This window comes from Mauremys mutica, chromosome 9 (genome assembly GCF_020497125.1).
Source record: "Mauremys mutica isolate MM-2020 ecotype Southern chromosome 9, ASM2049712v1, whole genome shotgun sequence".
NCBI classification, from domain to species: Eukaryota; Metazoa; Chordata; order Testudines; family Geoemydidae; genus Mauremys; species Mauremys mutica.
In genome coordinates, this window is record NC_059080.1 from 52,562,301 (window position 1) to 52,583,379 (window position 21,079).

The following is a 21,079-nucleotide window of genomic DNA, read 5'->3' on the forward strand; positions in this document are numbered from 1 at the left end:
CTACTTGGGTTCTCCTGAGCTCTTTCTCTCTTCTCCTCAGGCTACCCACAATGGTGACTTTTGGAGGCCTAGGACTGTATCATGGTAGCATGCCTTTGTCTCCTGTTCCCCTTACATGTCTTGTTATCTTTTTAGTTTGATGACACTTGTAATCACATGGGGCCTAAGCTTCATTAACCCCATCCTCCTGGCTTTCTGTTTTGATGGCTGAATTGGCCAGGGTCACAGAAGGCCTGCTTGTTACCTCTGCTTATTACACCTGCAGAGAAGTGTCCTGCAGCATGGACAAATCCCTCCACCAGTCATGGCTAACCTATTCATTCTGGTGTCTTGGAACGTACAAGGCCTAAATAGTCCCACTACATGTACAAATATTCTGTCTCATTAGAAAAAGACTGAGCTCAGACATTACTTTCCAACCCATGTGAACACCGTGTGGTTCACTCTCCCCCTCTAGTGGTTAGACCACATATAGAGGTTTATGAGTCCATGGCAGTCTTCGAGCTAAACAATCTGGGTTTCATAAAGACTCATGCTTTTAGATCTTAGGCCTGGTCTACACTATGAGGTTAGGTCAATTTAGGCGCATTAGGTCGATTTTATAATGAATGCATCTACACAACCAACCCTGTTCCACTGACCTAAAGAGTTCTTAAAATCAACTGCTGGACTCCTCCCCGATGAGGGGAGTAGCGCTAAAATTGACCTTCCTGGGTCTAATTTGGGGTACTGTCGATGCAGCGCTGTGCAATTTGATGTTATTGGCCTCCAGGAGCTATCTCAGAGTGCTCCAATGTGACCGCTCTGGACAGCACTTTCAACTCTGATGCACTAGCAAGGTACACAGGAAAAGCACTGGGAACTTTTGAATTTCATTTCCTGTTTGGTCAGCATGGCAAGCTCAGCAGCACAGGTGACCATGCAGAATTGTATACGAGCTCCAGCATGGAGCGAACAGGAGACACTGGATCTGACTGCAATATGGAGAGAAGAATATGTGCCAGAAGAACTCTGATCCTGCAGAAGAAATGCTGATATATATGCCAAAATCTCACAGGGAGTGGTGGAGAGAGGCTACGCCAGGGATGCACAGCAGTGCTGCATGAAAATTAAGGGACTCAGGTAAGCCTACCAAAAAACAAAGGAGGCAAATGGTTGCACTGGGTCAGAGCCTCAGACATGCCACTTCTATGATCCACTGCATGCCTTTCTAGGGGGGGACCCTACCAGTATCCCAACACTCTCTGTGGACTCCTGCGAAGTGGCAGCCTCATGCAACAGAGATGAGAATTTTGTGGCTGAGAAGAGGAGGAGGAGGAGAATGCGCAGCAGGCAAGCGGAGAATCCATTCTTCCCAGCCACTGGGACCTTTTCCTCACCTTGGAGCCAATATCCTCCCAGGGCCTATTGTTCCCATACCCTGAAGGTGGAGAAGGCACCTCCGGTAAGTGCACATTTGAAACGACACTACAGGGGTTAAAAACAATTGTGTTTAATGTTTGATTTGCCCTGAGCAATTGGGATTCATTCATGGCCAGTACAGCTAATGGAAAAGTCTGTTAATGTGTCTGGGGATGGAGCGGGAATCCTCCAGGGACATCTCCATGAAGCTCTCCTGGAGGTACTCTGAAAGCTTTTGCAGAAGGTTTCTGGGGAGGGCTGCCTTATTTCGTCCTCCATGGTAGGACACTTTCCCACACCAAGCCAGTAGCAAGTGGTCTGGAATCATTGCAGCACAAAGCATGGCAGCAAATGGTCCTGGGTTTTGGTCACATTCATGCAACATTTGGTCTTTATCTTTCTGTGTCAGCCTCAGGAGAGTGATATTATTCATGGTCACCTGGTTGAAATAGGGGAAGTTTTGTAAGGGAACAGTAATACCCTGTTTGCTGATCCCTGACACATTAGACCCCGGGCATGGTTGGCTGTTTGTGCTTTGCTAAAAGCAGGGCCAGCTCTACCATTTTTGCTGCCCAAAGCAAACTGCCGAAGCAAAAAAAAAAAAAGCCACCTGGACCGTGCCACCCCAAGAATGGATGGAATGCCGCCTCTGCTGGTGCCCTGGCTAAAAGGGATCATCCCGGAGAATAGCCACGTGTGTGTGGGGGGGAGGTTTGCTGCACATCCACCCCAAAACCGCAGCCCCCCCTTTTAAATGGCAAACACAACCGGCATTGGTTGCTATGGGAAAGGAGGGTGCTGCAGCTTGAAACCATTCCCACATGTTATGAATGCAGAAGAAGCCAACCCCATGTACCCTTTGGCTTACCATGGCTACCTGAAAATTGAATTCTGTTGCCCAGCCATGTATTATGTGTCACCATACCGGCAGAAGCGCAATATAAAAGGCAAAATACAACCTTGTACCTAAAATACATGTGCTGTCTGCTGTAAATTGCTTGATTCATTGTGAAAGAGTCTCCCTTTTGTTCTCAGAAATGTATCTTCTAAAAGTCTACTCTCTCTTTCCCCCCCTGCAGCTGCAAATGCTTCTATGCTCCCCGCATCAACTCCATCCCTGAGGTTATCGCAGATTAGGAGGCAAAAAAACCACACTCACGATGACATGTTTCAGAGTTCATGCAATCCTCTCACGCTGATAGGGCACAGCTGAATGCATGGAGGCATTCGGTGGCAGAGACCAGGAAAGCATACAGTGAGTATGATCGGAACACGCAGGAGGAGATGCTGAGGCTAATGGGGGAGCAAACGGACATGATGAGGCGTCTGGTGGAGCTGCAGGAAAGGCAACTAGAGTTCAGACCCCACTGCATCCATTGTGTAACCGCCTGCCCTCCTCGCCAAGTTCCATATCATCCTCATCCAGACGCCCAAGAACATGTTGGGGGGAGGCTCTGGGCACCCTGCCACTCAACTCCAGGGGATGGCCCAAGCAACAGAAGGCTGTCATTCAAACAGCTTTGATTTGTAGTGTGGCTACAATAAGAAATGTGGCCTTGTCCTTCCCTCCTCCCCCACCCCACACCGTTATCAAACCCTTTGTACACCCCAGCTTCCTTTTACTCGTCAGTGATCTCAAGTTTTTTTTAATAAAAAAGAATGAATGGATTCAGAACAATAGGGACTTTATTTCCTGTGCCAGCTGTGGTCGAAGGTGGGAGGGGAATTGGCTTACAAGGAAGTACATTCACCAAAGGGGGCGGGTTTGCATGAAGGACGAACACACACAACAGTCACACTGAAGCCTGGCCAGTCATGAAACTGTTTTTCAAAACCTCTCTGATGCACAGTGCGCCTTGGTGTACTCTTCTAATTGTCCTGGTGTCTGGCTGTTCAGAATTGGCCGCCAAGCGATCTGCCTCAACCTCCCACCCTGCCATAAACATCTCCCCCTTATTCTCACAGATATTATGGAGCACACAGCAAGTAGCAATAACAATGGGAATATTGCTTTCGCTGAGTCTAACCTAGTCAGCAAACTGCACCAGCACCCTTTTAAACGTCCAAAGGCACATTCTACCACCATTCTGCACTTGCTCAGCCTATAGTTGAACTGCTCCTTACTGCTGTCCAAACTGCCTGTGTATGGCTTCATGAGCCATGAGAGGAAAGGGTAGGCTGGGTCCCCAAGGGTAACTATTGGAATTTAAACGTCCCCAGTGGTAATTGTCTGGTCTGGGAAGAAAGTCCCTTCTTGCAGCTTTCCCACCAGCCTCTGAATTGATTCCCGACTGACCGATAGCTGTCTGGCGTTGCAACCTTCCACAGGGCTATTGCCACTCGCTTCTCAACTGTGAGGGCTGCTCTCATCTTGGTATTCTGGCGTTTCAGGGCAGGGGAAAGCAAATCACAAAGTTCCATGAAAGTGCCCTTACGCATGCGAAAGTTTTGCAGCCACTGGGAATCATCCCATACCTGCAACACTATGCGGTCCCAACAGTCTGTGCTTGTTTTCCGGGCCTAGAATTGGCATTCCACTGTATCAACATGCCCCAATGCTGCCATGATATCCCAATTGCCACATCCTGTGCTTTCAAGAATGTCTGTGTCCATGTCCTCCTCACAATCTTCCTCATGCTGGTGGCTCCTAGCTAGGCACTGCACATACTTCAGGATAATGCGTGAGGGGTTTACAATGCTCACAAAAGCAGTATGCAGCTGAGCGGGCTCCATGCTTGCCGTGCTATAGCATCTGCACGGATAACCCATGAAAATTATTGTTTGCCGTTGCTTTCAAGTGGGGGGGGAGGGGAGACAGATGACATGTACCTAAAACCACCCGCGACAATGTTTTTGCCCCATCAGGCATTGAGACCTTAACCCAGAATTCCAATGGGCAACGTAGACTGTGGGATAGCTACCCACAGTTCACCACTCCGTGAGTCGATGCTGGCCACAGTATTAAGGATGCACTTTTCCAACCTAATGCACTTAGTGGGGACATACACAATCGACGATCAACATGAGGGCAGGGGACTAGACTCAATGACCTCTCGAGGTCCCTTCCAGTCCTAGAGTCTATGAATCTATGACTGTATAAAATCTCTTTCTAAAGATTGACTTCTATAAAATCAACCTAATTTTATAGTGTAGACATGCTCTTAGGTTCAAGTCCCCCTGCTGCCAGACTATCCAGGGGTGTCATGTTATTCAGCCTTACAAGAATCGTATCTACTTGACCCTGAAACCACTAAAATACAAAAGGAGAGGCTGTGTGTGCATGTGGAAAGTAATATCTAATACTTTCTCCTCCAACTGTAGCAGGGTGTCACAAGAAACACTGAGTCAGTATTTCCTAGCTGTGTTTGGCTATACTCATAGCCAAATGGCTTATCTTGCCAAGGCGGAAATCCGGTTTGTTTCCCAAGATTGCTGTAAAGATTTATCAGAAAGCAGCCTCTGAGATAACTCACATATAAACAACAACAAGATCTTTAAAAATGTCATGACCGAGGTCTTTACATTTCTTAGCTGAAAACTAATCATTGCCTTTCTTTGTGTAACATTGAAAAACTGGAGTTAACATACAAGCATGGCTGATAAGCAATACACTGGCTTGATCGTTATAATCTTCTAACCTCTTCCTCTCTGTTCTTTTCATTTTCTTTTGTTCTCCACTCACTTTTGCTTCTGGGCTGAAGTCTCTGTGGTAGATACATGGCACTCTCTTGTTCTCTTCTAGACCTTTGTCTTTCTATCCATCTTTTTTTCCTAGAACAGGGAGGCACAAGAAAGATATAGCAACTTACGACAAATGATTGGAAGGGATCTCTTGGGTCACTGAGTTCAACTTCCTATTGCAGGCAACCTCTAATTTGCTCTGTCTCTTTGATTGTCTTGTGTGACTTTATACCCTATACAATTTTAAAAAAATTAATTTAGAAAACCTCCAACTAAAGATAGGTTGGTCGTGGGCTGTGAAGGTGCAGTCTGAGCATTTGCTTAGAAACTCAGAGTCAGAGAAAACTATACAGATCTGCCAAGTGCCAGGACAGGCAATCTTACAGATGTAAGGATGGTAACTGAGATGCTCTGTGTGAGGTTATTGCGCGGCAAGACGTGAAAAAAACCCTGCCTAATGAGAATAGTCAGTGCAAGGAAGGGCACCCAAACCTTATAACACGGCAAAACAACAGCAGGAGGTATCATTGCCTAGGGGTTAAAGCAGAGCAGCTGAGAGAGAGAGGAGACTTGACATTCTCTTAAGCAAAGTAGGTCTATACGTACTATCAGATGGGTTCACAACTGTTGAAAGACTGTATTCAAAGAATAGGTACCAATGGTTTGCAGTCAGACTGACAGGCATATCTAGTGGAGTCCCACAGGGGTCAGTCCTGGGTCTGGTACTATTCAATATTTTCATTAATGACTTGGCTAATGGAGTGGAGAGTAGGCTTATAAAATGTGCAGATGACATCAAGCTGGGAGGGGTTGCAAATACTTTGGAGGACAGGATTAGAAGTCAGAAGGGCCTTAATTCATTGGAAAACAGGTCTGAATTCAACAAAAGTATAAAGTACTTCACTTAAAAAGGAAAACTCAAGTGCACATCTACAAAATGGGGAGTAACTAGCTAGGTGGTAGTACTGCCAAAAGGGATCTGCTGGTGATAAAGGAGTATGTGTCCAATCCTGGGGACCATGCTTTAGAAAAGATGTGGTCAAATTGGAGCGAATGAAGAGAGCAACAGAAAGATCAAAGCTTTGAACTAAGAGAAAAGGTTAAAAAAATAACATGGGCATGTTTAGTCTTGAGAAACAATGACTGAGGGGGGACCTGATAGCAGTCTTCAAATATGTGAAGGACTATTATAAAGAGGACTATGACCAACTGTTCTGCATGTCCACAGAAGGTAGGACAAGAAGTAATGGACTTCATTGGCAGCAAAGGGAGATTTAGGTTAGACATTAGGGAAAACTTTCTAACTCTAAGGGTAGTTAAGCTCTGGAATAGGAATAGGCTGTGGAATCCCCATCATTGCAGGTTTTTAAGAACAGGTTGGACAAACACCTGTGAGGGATCATCTAGATTTATTTGGTCCTGTCACAGTGCAGGAGACTGGACTTGATGATTTCTCAAAGCCCCTTCCAGCCATACAGTTCTATGATTCTATTCCCAATACTGCCCTTTATTTGCAATATAATGTTGGGCAGTTTACTTAATCTCTCTGGGGCTCAGTTCTCCATCTAAACGGGGGGATAAAAACACATATCTCCAATCGCCCACAAATTGCATATAAAGGGGATGCGTGTTAAAATCAGCACCCTGCATAGCTGTGGTGCATCAAGGCAAAAGTATCCTCCATTAGTGAAAAAGACAAATGTCCCACTAGTGTGCTGTACATTAGCCACAACAGACCCAATCTCAGTTTGAGGCATAAGGAATGGAACGAAAATATGCCTTTGTGACTGTCCTAGGGGACAGAATACCTTTTCTTAGAACTGGAATCAAGCCATTAGGACTGAAACGTACATTCTTATACCAGGAGACTTGACAGAAAACATCACAGCTTTAGTGGCAAAACACGTGATGGTGTTTACAAGAGAGATATTCATAATAGATAAAATAACTGTAAAGAAAGAAGTATAATCTGTCATAAATGTCTTCAGGAAAGTAAGCGTGTCTCTAAGAGCAGACTACAATCAGAACAGCATATCTATGGATGAAAATGACAGAGCTAAGAAACCTGCCAAATGAGCACATGGGAATGGGCACCCTACCCAACAGTAATGCACTCATGATGCAAGTTTCAAAGGTACTCAGCATTGGCTATACCAGGGGTGGCCAACCTGAGCCTGAGAAGGAGCCAGAATTTACCAATGTACATTGCCAAAGAGCCACAGTAATACGTCAGCAGCTCCCCGCCACTCCCAGAGCCTCCCACCCACTGGCAGCTCCGCCAATCAGCATCTCCCCCTCCCTCCCCACACCTCCCGATCACCTGTTTTGTGGCATGCAGGATGCTCTGGGGGAGTGGGGAGGAATGAGGGATGGCAGGCTCAGGGGAGGAGTTGGGAAGGGGTTGAATAGGGGCAGGGCCTGTGGCAGAGCCAGGGGTTGAGCAGCAGGCACCCCCCTCTCCCCGGCACATTGGAAAGTTGGTGCCTGTAGCTCCAGCCTCAGAGTCAGTACCTATACAAGGAGCCGCATATTAACTTCTGAAGATCCACATGTGACTCCGGAGCCACAGGTTGGCAACCCCTGGGCTATACTCTGAAGTCAGGGGCAAAACGCCAATGGGAGCAAGGTTAGATCAAGGCTGGGAGCTTTTGAAAATCCCACCCTGCATAGTGATAGGAGATAAACAGTGAGATATCTGTGCTTGTGCTAGGATCCAAAGGAATCAGATGCCAGCATTATAAGGGAATGTTGTCATATGCCAACCAGTTATGAACACCTAGAAGAGATGGCGGGTACCACATTTTTCTCCATTCCGGATGCATCATGTGTTATTTATTTATTTATTGGTGAATTTCCTCTGCTAAGCAGAACACAGGAACGTTCACTCCTACTTTCTGAATAAGCTTCACACAATGTATTCCCTACAACCCTGCAGGAACTCCTAGGTGATATTGGAAATGTCTGATAATCCAGAGAGGATACTCTCATCTGTGAGAAGAGGAAGATGATACATTTGTCATGGACTGTCTGCTGCCTCCTGCTGTTTGATGTTTGAGAGCATGTCTCCCATTGGGATAGGAGACCCATTTTACTTGCCCACCCTCAGAAGCTGATGAATCCAGATAGCTTTCAAAGATTCGGACAAGGATTACTGTACACAGAACACTATGTGGTTAAATTTCTGAGCTGAAACTGATCAGTTACAATAATGAAGAGTGTTTGAAATCTTCTTCCATGGCTGTTCTAGACATAAAGGAGAGGCTCTTTGCTTCTTCTGTAACACCCATGATTTCCCAGGCTGTGACAGAAGAAGCAAAGAGCTCTTAGCATCTGTGGGCTCTTAGCATCTGTGGGCTCAGAGCAGTTCTAGAGGCAGCGAATGCAGGGTCTTCTCTGCTTGTATTTTGGCCAGTGAGATTCTGCAGCAGGGAACTTCAAGTTTCCACATACAAGCCAGAGCCCTGTTGCTGTAGCTGACCAAGTCATGGGCAGTCAGGTCTAGTGGTGGAAGTGAGAGTATGGCTTACCAGTTAGAGCTGGGCCCAGGATGGGCAGAGTCTAGGAAATGAGCTGAGGGTTAGTACCAGAGGGACTCAGAAGCCAAATGCCAGAGCTGGATGGTAAACCAGAGTCATAAGCCAGAGAATGAAGCTAGAAGTCTGAAGACAGAGGGGAGCAGGGACTGGAACAAGGGCAAGCACAGCTGCCGGCATGCTGTGCACTGAACAGCCGCTGATCTGCTGTGGTGGCCAGGCTTGTAGGCAGGGCTGCTTGTTAGGATATAGATATTCAGGCCTGTCTGCAAAGGCCTATACTTTAAGAATTTAGGTGTATTCTTATCACTTAGCTAGTTATAGAGGTATAAAAGAAAGAATCAAAATCACTGTCTGTGGAATGGCCTTCTCTTACTGTGACAGGCTAAGGCCTTCAGTTAAGATGTAGTTAGGCAGCCATAAGCTGGGAAGTGTATGGTCACATCCTCACATTCCAAACTAGTCACATTGAAATAAGGTGCTATTGGGCTATTAGGAATACAATCCTGTCCTGATATTCCTGTCACCTCCAGAGAAAGGGTAGAGCCTAGAAGATGTAAAAGGAAACTTAGTTTAATAGCATCCTGTCTGGCAAGAACTCACTTATCAATAGACACAGCTGGAAAACCCTTATCTCTGTATAGATGTAGTTGTGAAATCCTCACTTCTGTATTGTTTTGTATGTTTATTTGCATGGTCTCTGTCTGGTTCTGTAATTGTTTCTGTCTATTGTATAATTAATTTTGTTGGGTGTAAACCAATGAAGGTGGTGGGGTATAATTTGTTAAATAACCATGTTACAATATGTTAGGGTTGGTTAGTTAAATTTCAGTAAAATGATTGGTTAAGGTATAGCTAAGCAGAATTCAAGTTTTACTATATAGTCTGCAGTCAATCAGGAAGTGGGGGCGGGAATGGGAACAGAGACTGGGGATGGGGGAATTAAAATCATGTCTTGCTAAAGGGGAAAATGGGAACAGGGGATGGGAACAGGAACAGGGACACAGGCAAGGCTCTGTGGTGTCAGAGCTGGAAGGGGGACGCTGAGGAAGGAAACTGGAATCATGCTTGCTGGAAGTTCACCCCAATAAACACCGAATTGTTTGCGCCTTTGGACTTCGGGTATTGTTGCTTTCTGTTCAGGCGAGAAGGACCAGGGAAGTGAGAGGGTGAAGGAATAAGCCCCCAAACACTGCTAAACCAGAAGCCGACCAGGTGCTGTGGCCACTCTGTCAGTCCCAAGGTTGTGCAGCTGGGCTCGTTTGTTGCCTAACAGCAAAATTAGTCAGGGAGCAGGCCAGCAGCTGGTCCTAGCTGGTCTTGTCCCTGACAGCACCCCTCTCCTTTTGGGGTCACCTCCCAGAAGACCTCAGGCTGGATTTCTCAGGATAGGCTCAGTGGAAGGGATACAGGAGGTCTGGGACCTGGACATGTTCCACAAGTTTCCACTAAGATTCCTCTGGGCTGTATCCCTCCCAGTCAATCAGATATCAGAGTCTTCCCCAGACTCAGCAATAGTCCAGAATGTGCTGGACCAGGTACTCCTCTTGGCCCTGCGTGGTTAAAATGTCCCTGAAACTATATGAGCTCAAAACAGAAAGAGACTTTAGTTAGGAGAAAATGCAAACATCTCTAGCCTGTGATAACAGATTAACCTGCCTTCTTGGGGCACTAAAGAATTTACCTGTGATCTCACTTGTATGATGAACTATGGATGTAGCTGTGGTCATGGCAGTGTATTAGATAGGATTCAATCTGTTGTGACCACAAAGGATTTGGCTTTACCTGACACAGGACCAGTGGACTCTGTTGGTGATGATGTGTTGAGTACAACAATGCAAGAAGAGAATGCAGTTGCTTCTTTAAGACTTCTTGCTGATAGGACTGTCCCAACTATTATAACAATGAGTAATGGCAAAACATGCAAAAAAATCCAGAGACTCATGGGAATTTGTAGACTGACTCTTTGTGAAACTATATGGATTGCTTTATTCTACAATAAAACCTTAATGGATTGTATAAAAAGGGTATGCATATGCATGTGGGAGTGGCTACAGAAGCAAAGATTGTCTATAATTTTAGACTGGTGACACACCCAGGAACTGTCTCATCCTGTGAACTGGAGACTGCAGCTCATCACTTTGGATTTACGTATTCATCTTTAAAATGAAAATACTTCGTTTGCAATCAGGACTTCCTGCTGGTTTTGAGAAAGGAAAAGCACACTGTACACTGTACACTCAGCAAGAGTCTTTCCATTGTCTGCAGTGGGCTATGGATGTAGTGGGCTTTGGATATAGAGGGCTCTAGTCCTTCTGATTGACTGAGTCCATAACAACATTGAAATTCTACAAACAAGCCACTCGTGAATGTGAGTGCGCAAAATGAAAGGGATAACGCCTTTTTCAGACATGGTATTCTGCAAACTTTGCAAATAATTTCACCTACAGCTTGAGACCAAACATACGAATTTCTAGTCAGATACGGAAGAGCTTCCTTAGAATGTAAGAAAAGGGTGGGGAAAAGGGAACAGAACAAAGATGGGCAAACTACAGCCCAGGGGCCGCATCTGGCCCTTCAGACATTTTAATCTGTCCCTTAAGTGCCTGCCAGGAAGTGGGGTCCAGGGCTTGTCCATGGCTCTGTGCGGCTCCCGGAAGCAGGAGCATGCCCCTCTCTGGCTCCTATGCGTAGGGGCAGCCAAGGGGCTCCGCACACTGCCCCTGCCCCAAGCTCCGCCCCTGCAGCTCCCATTGGCCAGGAACCACAGCCAATGGGTGCTGCAGGGACGGCACCTGCAGACAGGGCAGTGCACAGAGCTGCTTGGCCGTGCCTCCATGTAGAAGCCAGAGAAGGGGGCATGCCACTGCTTCCAGGAGCAGCTTGAGGTAAGCGCGGCCCAGAGCCTACACCCCTGATCCCCTCCCACACCCCAGCCCTGATCCCCCTCCTGACCTCCGAATCCCTCAGTCCCAGCCCGGAGCACCCTCCTACATCCTCAACCCCTCATCCCCAGCTCCATTCCAGAGTCCACACCCCCAGCCAGAGCCCTCACTCCCCCGCCCCCCCCACACACACACTAGCCCTCTGCCCCAGCCCGGAGCTCCCTCCCACATCCTGAACTCCTCATTTCTAGCCCCACCCCAGAGCCCACTCCCCCAGCCAGAGCCCTCACCTCATCCCACACCCCAACCCACAATTTCGTGAGTAGTCATGGCCCGCCATACAATTTCCATATGCAGATGTGGCCCTCAGGCCAAAAAGTTTGCCCACCCCTGGCATAGAAAGAGATTCCATTTGCAGCCTTTGCTATGGCACTGCAGTGCATGGTGAGCTTGGTACCCATGCTGCTAGAAAGTTTTTAACATCAGGTCCCTTCTAATGGTCCTTTCTTCCATTTTCCAGTGCTCATAAAGTGGTTGAAATGCATCATCTTTAGAAAGGAATATGATGTTCTTCAGATCCATATGTTCATAGAGAACAAATTGGGCAACTGAATATTATGATAATTATTGAAATTCTCAAACAAATCAAGTTCCTTTTATTTTTACAGAACTCTCCCAAGGACACCCAGTAACATCCTGAGCATCAACCCAAAGAGTCTGATGTTTGAAATAGTCAAAGCTGAGTTGGTAAGTACTTTTATCTTAACCTGTAGAAGAGGAACTGTAAATGAACCCACCCTTTCTTTAGTTTCTTGATTTTATGTTAGGAATGGATGCATTATTGTGTTACTGCATTACTAATGTATACTGTAGGTCAGTGGTTTTCAACCTTTTTTGATTTGCTGACCCCTAAAAAATTTCAGATGGAGGTGTGGACCCCTTTGGAAATCTTCGACATAGTCTGCGGGCCCCCAGAGGTCTGCAGACCACAGATTGAAAACCACTGCTGTAGGTGCATGCGGAGACCTGACTTAAAATACTTTTTAAACAGTTTACATTACATTACTCCCTACTTACTCTCACTGCAACCTAGAGGACATACCATGGAGGTGACAAGATTCATGTTTATATGGTTTATTCCTGTTTATATATCAGGATACTCCTTCCATGTCCATCCTGGAGCTAGACAGGCTTGTTTTAGGGCCAGCTGTCAAACAGGTCAAAATTCCAAATGTAACCTCTATAGGAAATTTTGACATTTCAAATTTAGCTTTAATTCCAAATTGGAATGAAAACATATATTTTCTAAATGCCCCGTGAATCAGAATTTCCAAAAAAATTCATTATTGGAAAAATTTCATTTCAGAATTCTAAAATTTTATTTTGAATTTTATTTTTCTATGTTCTTTCAGAACATTTCACTTCCACTTCAGAAAGCCATAATATGACATAATTTAGTAGTTGAAATATATTATTTTTATTTTATAAGTCATTAAGGGCAGCTGCTACTTAGTACTGACTGAAATATTTTATCTTCTTTTTTATTTTTATTCCTTTTTGTGTTGTATGAAACAAATTGACACTATATTACACACTACCACCTCTACTAACATGTTTTGAAAGAATGTAAAAATAATAAAATATGAAACAAAATTTTGTAATTCCCTGAAATGAAAATTTTATGAAATGAACTTTTATTCTTCATTTTGCAATATATTTTTCCACAGGAATGTTCATCAAAATTGACACATTTTTCAGAATGTTTTGATTTTGACAAAAATGATATTATTGGTCAAAAAAGTTGCAACAAAGAAATTCCAACCAACTCTAGCTGTGAGCCTCAACTCCAAAGGCCTTCATGGGAACAGACAACCAGTTCTCTTCAGCCATGCCTGTCACTGTGAGTGGCTTTCACAGCACACCCACCTCTCAGGAGACTGTATCTAGGGTGACCAGATGAGAGACGTGAAACAACAACAACAAAAAAACCCAAGAGCCAGCGGCAGAGGAAATAACAAAAACAAAAGCAAAAAAAAAAAAACTCAAAAAACCCAAGAGCCGCCAGAGCATAGGAAAAATTGGTGGGGGCTGAGCACCCACTGGCAGCTCCACGCCCCACCCCCCTGCATCTCGCCTTCGCTCTGCCTCCACCTCCCCTGACCTAGCTGCTGCATCCTGCTTCTCCCCCCTCCCTCCAGCGCTTGCACCGCCATACAGCTGATTAGTGCAAGCCTAGGAGGGAGGGGTGAGGAGAAGGAATGCTTGCTTGGGGAAGAGGCAGGGCCAGGGCGGGGATTTGGGGAGGAATCCAATAGGGCAGTGAGGGAGCGGGGGTAGGGGTGGGGCCAGGGCAGGATTTGGGAAGGGATCCAATGGGGGAGGGAGGGACAGGGCTGGGGTAGATTTAGGGAGGGCACGAGCCCCCTCTGCCTGGGCAAAATATCGGTTGGGATGTGGGACAAACAAGTAAATATCGGGACAGTCCCGATAAAATCGGGATGTCTGGTCACCCTAACTATATCCAGGGGCAGATCTAGGCACCAGCAAAGCAAGCAGGTGCTTGGGGCAGCCCATTTGCAGGGGCAGCAGTTGGCAGGGATTCATCCTGGGAGCTGAGAACCAACAGGGGGCCCTGGGAGCTGTAGTTCCTTGGTTAGCTCCCTGCCTATAGAGCCAGCCCTGGAGCAGGGAAAGAACTACATTTCCCAGCAGTCCCTTGGCTGCTATCAACAGGAAAGGGAAGGGGAGGGAGTATGGTAGCTGAAACCTCATGCTGCCGCTTGCTGTGAATGGAGAGCTCATTGCTAGAGTGGGGTGGCACTGTAAATGGGGAACAAGTGTTCCCAAGGAGTAGAAGGCTTTGGCCCAGATATCCCCTTCAGAAGACATCCCCAGACTGGCTTAGGGATACTGGTGTGACCTCACCTTGCAGCCCCCAAAGAAAGAATTGGGTGGACTAAATGGACAGTGCCTCTCTCTATCTGAAGCCTAGCAAGGGAGGCATATGAATCCCACTAGAATTTAAAATGAAAAGTAAGGGATGGGAGGCTCTACTGGACCTGGGCAGCTTTAGATACAGTACTGGGCACTTAGGAGGATTTCCACTTCTGAGCCACGGAAGCAGAAATTGACTTTTCCTTTCCAGATTTAGCTAATATTCAGAAAGAGAATCTAGCACCTGCCTTCCAGATTTGAACACCTCAAAATTCAGGATTGCTCAAGCTCAATTTGGGCAGCTGTTACTTCATTTCTCCCAAATCAAATATACTGATCCACTGTAATTTGCTGTAGAAAAAGTAGGATAAAATTAAGCAAGAAATGCTTCCCAGTGGTTTTTAGGACTGGAATTGCTATTTTCAACAGCCATTGCCTTTTTTTTTTTTTTTTTTAGTTTTATTTGTTTAAAAGTACGACAGTGATATTGCATTGTTCCACTTTATTGCAGTTCTGTAACCATATGGGAACACCCGCCCTGGGAGCAAGTTACCAGTGACCCAGGGCTGGGGTGGAAGGGGGTGCGGGTGGAGGGGGCAGAGCCCAGGGCTGGGACGGAAGGGGGATGTGGGGGGGCACTGGTGGGGGGAAGGGGGGAGCCCAGAGCTGGGGCAGCACGGTGTGTGTGTGTGGGAGAGCCCAGGGTTGGGGTGGCAGGGTGTGCGGGGTGGGGGTAAAGCCCAGGGCTGGGGCAGCAGGGGGGTGCGGGGGGGAGAGCCCAGGCCTGGGGCAGCAAGGGGTGCAGGGGGGGAGCCCAGGGCTGGGGTGGGGGCAACCAAAATTGTTTTTGCTTTGGGCGGCAAAAAACCTAGAGCCGGCCCTGACTGTATCATAAGGCTATATACCTGTATCTCAGTAAATAGCTGTATGAGCAGTCAGACAGAGAGATGACTTTGTGTTTAGGGCACCAAACGGGGATTTGGAACTTCTGGGTTCAGTTCCTTGTTCTTTGTGATAGGCTGAGTCTTTACCAGGTCTCATGTGGGCATTTTCAGAGTCTCTCATCCCCTTCCAAAGTCCTTTCCCACTTTGGAACATCACTTCAGTCTGTCTGGAGTCACAAGCAGGGGGTTCTTCCAATTAAAGGCGGTGTTCAGTCTCTATGTTTTCCTTTAAAAGAATGTATAGAGATGTGACTTGTATATGGTGGCTAGATATGGCTAAACTCTGACTCAGAGTTTATCTGTAATTGCTACCAGCAGTGATCAGCTTGTAACTAGTCTGATGAGTCTTTATGGGTGGCAGAGGTTTACAAGCTGTCTTCCTCCTGGTGACTCAGTTGCAAGAGTCAGAAAATTCTGGGGTGCAGCAGTTTTCCTCCTGGTTGCTGCCCCTTCCTATTACAACTTCTCCCTTTTAAGCTTGCTTCTTCCAAGAGGAGCAGGCTCTGCAGGTGCACCTATTTAACACCAGATGAGCCTAGAGACATGCTCAGGTTTCTTCTGATTAGGATGGAGATGTGCCATATCAGTTTGCTACAGACTCATGTGACACTGCATCACTGAGTCTCTCTGGGCTTCAGTTCCCCATCTGTAAAATGGGTATGATAACATCATTCCCTATCTGTTACACCAGTGGTCCCCAACCTTTTTGTGGCCAGTAGCACATTCATGTTTTCAGAAGAGTGTGGTGGGCGCCAACAATTTTTCAAGGCTTATTTTGTGTTTGTACATTAAATAATACAAAAAACATCATATTTAATATTACATAGTATATGAATCCATAAGATAAAAAGAGTAATTTTACATGTAAAAGGTATAATTACATTATTTGGCAAGCACTTTTTCACCTTACCAAGTGAATTTGCTCTTTTTTATCTATCTGTAAGAAAAATTAAGGAGTTTTTACAAAATAAATATCATAAACAGTTTTCATCTTATTTATTTTAAAAAAGTAAAACATTGTTGAACTGCTGGTCCAAATATATTTATTATTCTTACTTTAACATAGAATGAAGCCTGAAGCCCCGGAGTTCTCTGTCGCCGGCAGGTGCGGGGCTGTGGTTTCTCTCCGGCTTAAGCCACAACCCAGCGCCTGCCGGGAACAGAAAACACCGGTGCCCGCAGCCTGCAGCCCCGGAGAAGCCGGAGAGAAGTTGCTGTCCTGTGCCTGCCAGGGACAGAGAACACCGGCGCCCGCAGCCCGTGGGGCCTGGAGTTCTGTGTCCCTGGCAGGCGCAGGGCCGTGGCTTCTCTCTCCTACTGGGCACTAGGCGGGCGCACATAAATGCCCCGGTGAGCACCATGGCGCCCGCGGGCACCGTGTTGGGGACCACTGCTTTAAACAATCTCTTGCTTGCTTATTTGCAATTGAAAGTGTCTTAAAATTTTCTTTATCTGCAGGAAGACAAAATACGAGGAAAAGAAAAGAACCAAATGAAGCACATTTTTGGTGGTAGGTTAGTGAAGATCCCTGTTTACATTAATGAAACAGCTGCATTTTAAAAATATTGTATGACCATACAAGAATATGCACATTTAAAGAAAGAACAGAATGGAGCAAGGGCCAGCTTTTGAAAGGTATTTAGATACATAAGGATGCAGGTGGGTGCCTAGTTGGTGCCTGCGTACTTTTGAAAATCCCATCACTCATTGGTATCTTTAGGCACCTAAATACCTTTGAAAATCTGGACCTAAGTCTATACAAAAGGACTTTGCTTAGAATGAGCAAATTTTAATGGATAGGGCCCATTAAAGGGGAATATATTGGCCTAAGACTTTCAAGGCTATCTAAAGGAATTTAGATGCTGGATTCCTATTAAGTTTAATTTGTGCATCCAGATCCCTTCCACAGCTTTGAAAATTGCAGATTTAAATCTTCCATTAAGTTCAAACGATGGGACATTGCATTGTAAGTGCGTCAGGGGCAAGGACTGTCTTTTCATTCTGGGTTGTACAGAACCTAGCACAATGTACGTGCGTGACTAGGGCCCCTAGGTGCTTCATAATATAGACACTAAATAAAATAATAATTGTAGGGAAAATTAGAATGTAAACCATTTTTAAAAAGCGGAAAGTATCATTTTAACCATAAGGTAGCAGCAATAATCAGCCTTACCAATCGGTGTGAAATGAACAGGGATAAAGAGGATGAATGAGAGAGAAATGAAGGAGAAGAGTGTGAGCTACACAAGGGAAAGCAGTGAGGGAGGAGAAAGAGGCAGTGAGATGGGGAGGAGTTGCTGAGTTGCAAGCCTGAGCATGGCAGCGGGTACCATAGGCTAGGGAAGGCTGTGCCTCCCCAACAGCCAGGCATGGCCTGGCCCACGCTTCACCCTCAGGTCCCACTCCTGCTTCCTGCCTGCTCTGCATGAGGCAGTGTGACTCCAGTCCTCCTGTCCGGTGGCCCTGGCTCGGGCTGGGGCTGAGCCGCCTGCCCTCCTGGCACTCCGGAGCTGGCGGGGGGTTAGCCTGGGGTGGGGGCCAGGGGCTGCAGTGGGGAGGGGCTTCAGGCTCCAGTGGGGGAGATGTGCAGAAGGGACAGGGCCTTGGGCAGAAGTGGTGGGCCTGGGGACTAGCCTCCCACAGCCTGCAGTTCACGCGCCGCCTATGAGCCTGAGAGACATGGACTTACAATAAGACGTGGTGTTGAGGGCACGGAATGTCTTGTGAAATCCAGCGACTCAGATGGCAGACCGCTGTTACCTCGGCTAGAGGGTTTTATCCTGTCCCACTGAAATCACTGGGGGAGTGATTTTTTCCCTTGGTGATCGTAGGTGCTGTCTTAGTTCCATTCTGAGCCTGGAGGAGGATGCAGAAGGAAGAGCTGTGAAGACAGTTTTTCCAGGTCCATTTATACAGGTTTCTCTTCACTGAGTCTGAGCAGGCAGAGTCTGACAGAAGGGTAGGGCTGAGCAAACCGTTCATTCTTTCAACAGTTTGCATTTGTCTCTTTGCCAGTTGCCCATAAACAGCTTCTGATGATCTCAAATCTATTCATGATTCAGAAATATATGCTGCATGACTGGATGAGCGTAACCCTAAAATCAAGTTTCTGGTGCAAATATCCACATTGAGGAGTTCAAAATTCAATTAGCGGCCAGTCCAGCGCCCACTGAAAGTAGTGACAGTCTCCCACAGTCTTCAGTGGGAGTTAGGTAAAATCCTTAAGGCAAATAACCCTGCTATTGTCTTTAAAAGTTTTCACGAACATTCCTGCCAACAAATGTGTTTGTGTCACATGCAGTGTGTCAGTGTGTTTGCGTAATATGTAGTATGTCTGTGTAACATGCAGTGTGTTTGTGTAACGCACAGTGTGTCAGTGTGTTTGTGTAATGTGCCCTGTGTTTGTGTCTCCTTATCCTGCAGGCTGAGCCCCAAGTGGATTCTGGTTCTGCTGTGGCAGCTCACTGGTGTGCTGCTGGCCATCCTTCTGGCTGCCACCCTCGTCACTCTCTTTGTCCTCTACACCTGCTTCTCAGATCACACAGTGACAGAGGCCTATCACCAACCACCATGGCAGTTTCTGGACTATTACCTCTGGCCTTATATGAAGCTGCACAGTTCTGGCATGTTACCCAAGTAATCCCCGGGCTTTGCAGAAGCTATTGACCAGTGCAAGCGTATTCGCAGCAAAGCCTTGTCACTCTACAACCTCCAGGCATATTTCCCCCAGATGGTTTGTGATCTGCAACGCCCAGAGCTCTAATTTTACACTGTCCATTCTGCAGTAGTGACGCACACAAGCAATTCAAATGTCAAACTCCTGGGGCCCTGGGGGTCACCTACACATTCAGTTGTTTAGTGAATCACTGGGGTAGCAAGAAGCTGTCATGTTAGGCCAACACTGTGCTAGATAAAAGCTAGAATAGAATGTTTATTAAAATATATCATCTGTTCCTATACATGCCCCCATATTATTCTACAAATGTATGCTGTAAGCTCGGCAGACAGTACTGATGTTCATTGAGAAAAGACAGACGTTAGCCACGTTCCTCTCTGGTGTAACTCCACTGGTTGCAGGGGCTGCATTCAGAGCATTGTATTTTGTTGCAGAATGAACTGGAAATTCTGGGCCCAATCCTCAAGTCTGGCCAAGCTAGGACCGAGACAGTTTTTTAGGCAGATTCCCATGTTGCCATTTGTACTGGTCTCTGGGGTGCGCTGAGGTGTTTCTGGGCACGTATATACTCATTTGCAGTGTAAGCAAAGCTATAGTCAGTGTAAATTAAACCCTCTTGGCGTAATCCATGTGCCATTATTTATCCATTAAGAGCAGAATATCTAGATAACATATCATGGCAAGTGTTTGCACTGCTCTGTTCTGGCAGCATGAACAATGCTACATCCTCCATGAGCCATTTGAAACAGGAACCACATGTTTCAGAAAGCAAACACAACAGGAGCTAGGCCACAATATTGGGTTTCCAGGGACATTGCAACCTGGGGTGCAACATAGCTATGGAGGAGTGGGGAGAGCGGAATGCATTTGTATTTCAATGGTAGTAACTTTCTGGCTTTATTTGGTTGCTACTGTGTATCTGAATACCTGTGTGCAATGTGTAACCTCTTCTAGTGGGCTGGGAACTGGCCAATCCAGTGGTCAGAAAGGAATGAAGAAAATAATGGGTGAGCCCCGGTAAGGATGCTGTGCACAGCATCACTGTAGAGCTGCCTGTGAGATTCACGTGGTGCAAAGATTTGCACCAGAAATTGCTTCTGTAATGCCTGAACCAGAGAGCAGCCAACACTGGCTGCCGGGCATGGCCTCGTTGCACTTGCCAGTTGACACTCAGCAGCCAGAAACAAACCAGCAGCACACTCCCACCTCACACTGTGGCCAAACTCAGCCTCAGAGAGGATGGAGAAAGGGAATGAAGAGGACACAGTCTCCATGAACAGGGCAGGAGCTGATCAACTCCCAGTCAGCATTTAAATACCCTGGGTTATCTTCCTCAGTAGGATATAGAAGTGATTCCTACAAAGGTGCACATGGGCACAGGGTACCCAGAACCCCTGGTGAGAGTTACAAGGTAAGTCTCACTCACAGGAGCCAGGCTATACCTGAGGGGGTTATGGGTCAGTAGGCCGGGCTGGCAGACTACAGGCTTTGGTCAGAGAGCATGCAGGAACTTGTTAGCCGTTGGAAGTTGATGTGGCCTGTCTGAGTGCCCTTGTAATGGGGGTTAGTCATTGCAGTATCCTGTGACAGGCGAGTCAGGAGAAAGCTTCCTGGCTTAATCCAAGCCCCCAATCCTGGGTGCTGTAGTTCACACCCCTCCAACGGCAGCCTCCTCTGGGGCGAGGTGGCCCATGGCAACATGAAGCAGTTCTGTTCTATCATCACCAGACACCTCCACCCAGCAGTAGTGGTCCAGAACACAGGAGTATGTCATGTGTCTCGTCTTCTGAAGAGGTCTAGCTTCATAAGAGACCTTTGAAACCAGGCATTTGTGTAGTGGCTGAATACCAAGTGTAGTGGCTGAATATGCAGGAGACACTACCACTCCCTCAGAGACTCCTGGTTCAAATCCTTCCTCGAAAGTGATTCATAGCATTGCAAACTATGCCACCAAATTTACCTCTCCTCCCTAGAGAAAGTAGCAGCTCTTCTTCCAGGACTTTGTACAAATTACAAGTGACAACA

The 21,079-nt window shown here is 46.5% G+C and overlaps 1 protein-coding gene across 4 annotated transcripts in view; it reads left to right on the top strand.

Annotated features, from left to right (window-relative positions):
* LOC123377981 (intracellular protein transport protein USO1-like) overlaps positions 1-19,536 on the top strand; it is a 37,470-nt gene extending 17,934 nt beyond the window's left edge. For 2 of the 4 annotated variants that reach the window (XM_045031397.1, XM_045031399.1), the window contains 3 exons: positions 12,169-12,247; positions 16,837-16,892; positions 18,802-19,536. In XM_045031397.1, the coding sequence (XP_044887332.1) occupies positions 12,169-12,247; positions 16,837-16,892; positions 18,802-19,018 (352 nt within the window). In that variant the 3' untranslated portion in view covers positions 19,019-19,536. The remainder of the gene's footprint in view (positions 1-12,168; positions 12,248-16,836; positions 16,893-18,801) is intronic. The other 2 variants (XM_045031400.1, XM_045031398.1) reach the window with 2 other exon arrangements.
* Positions 19,537-21,079: the final 1,543 nt, after the last annotated feature.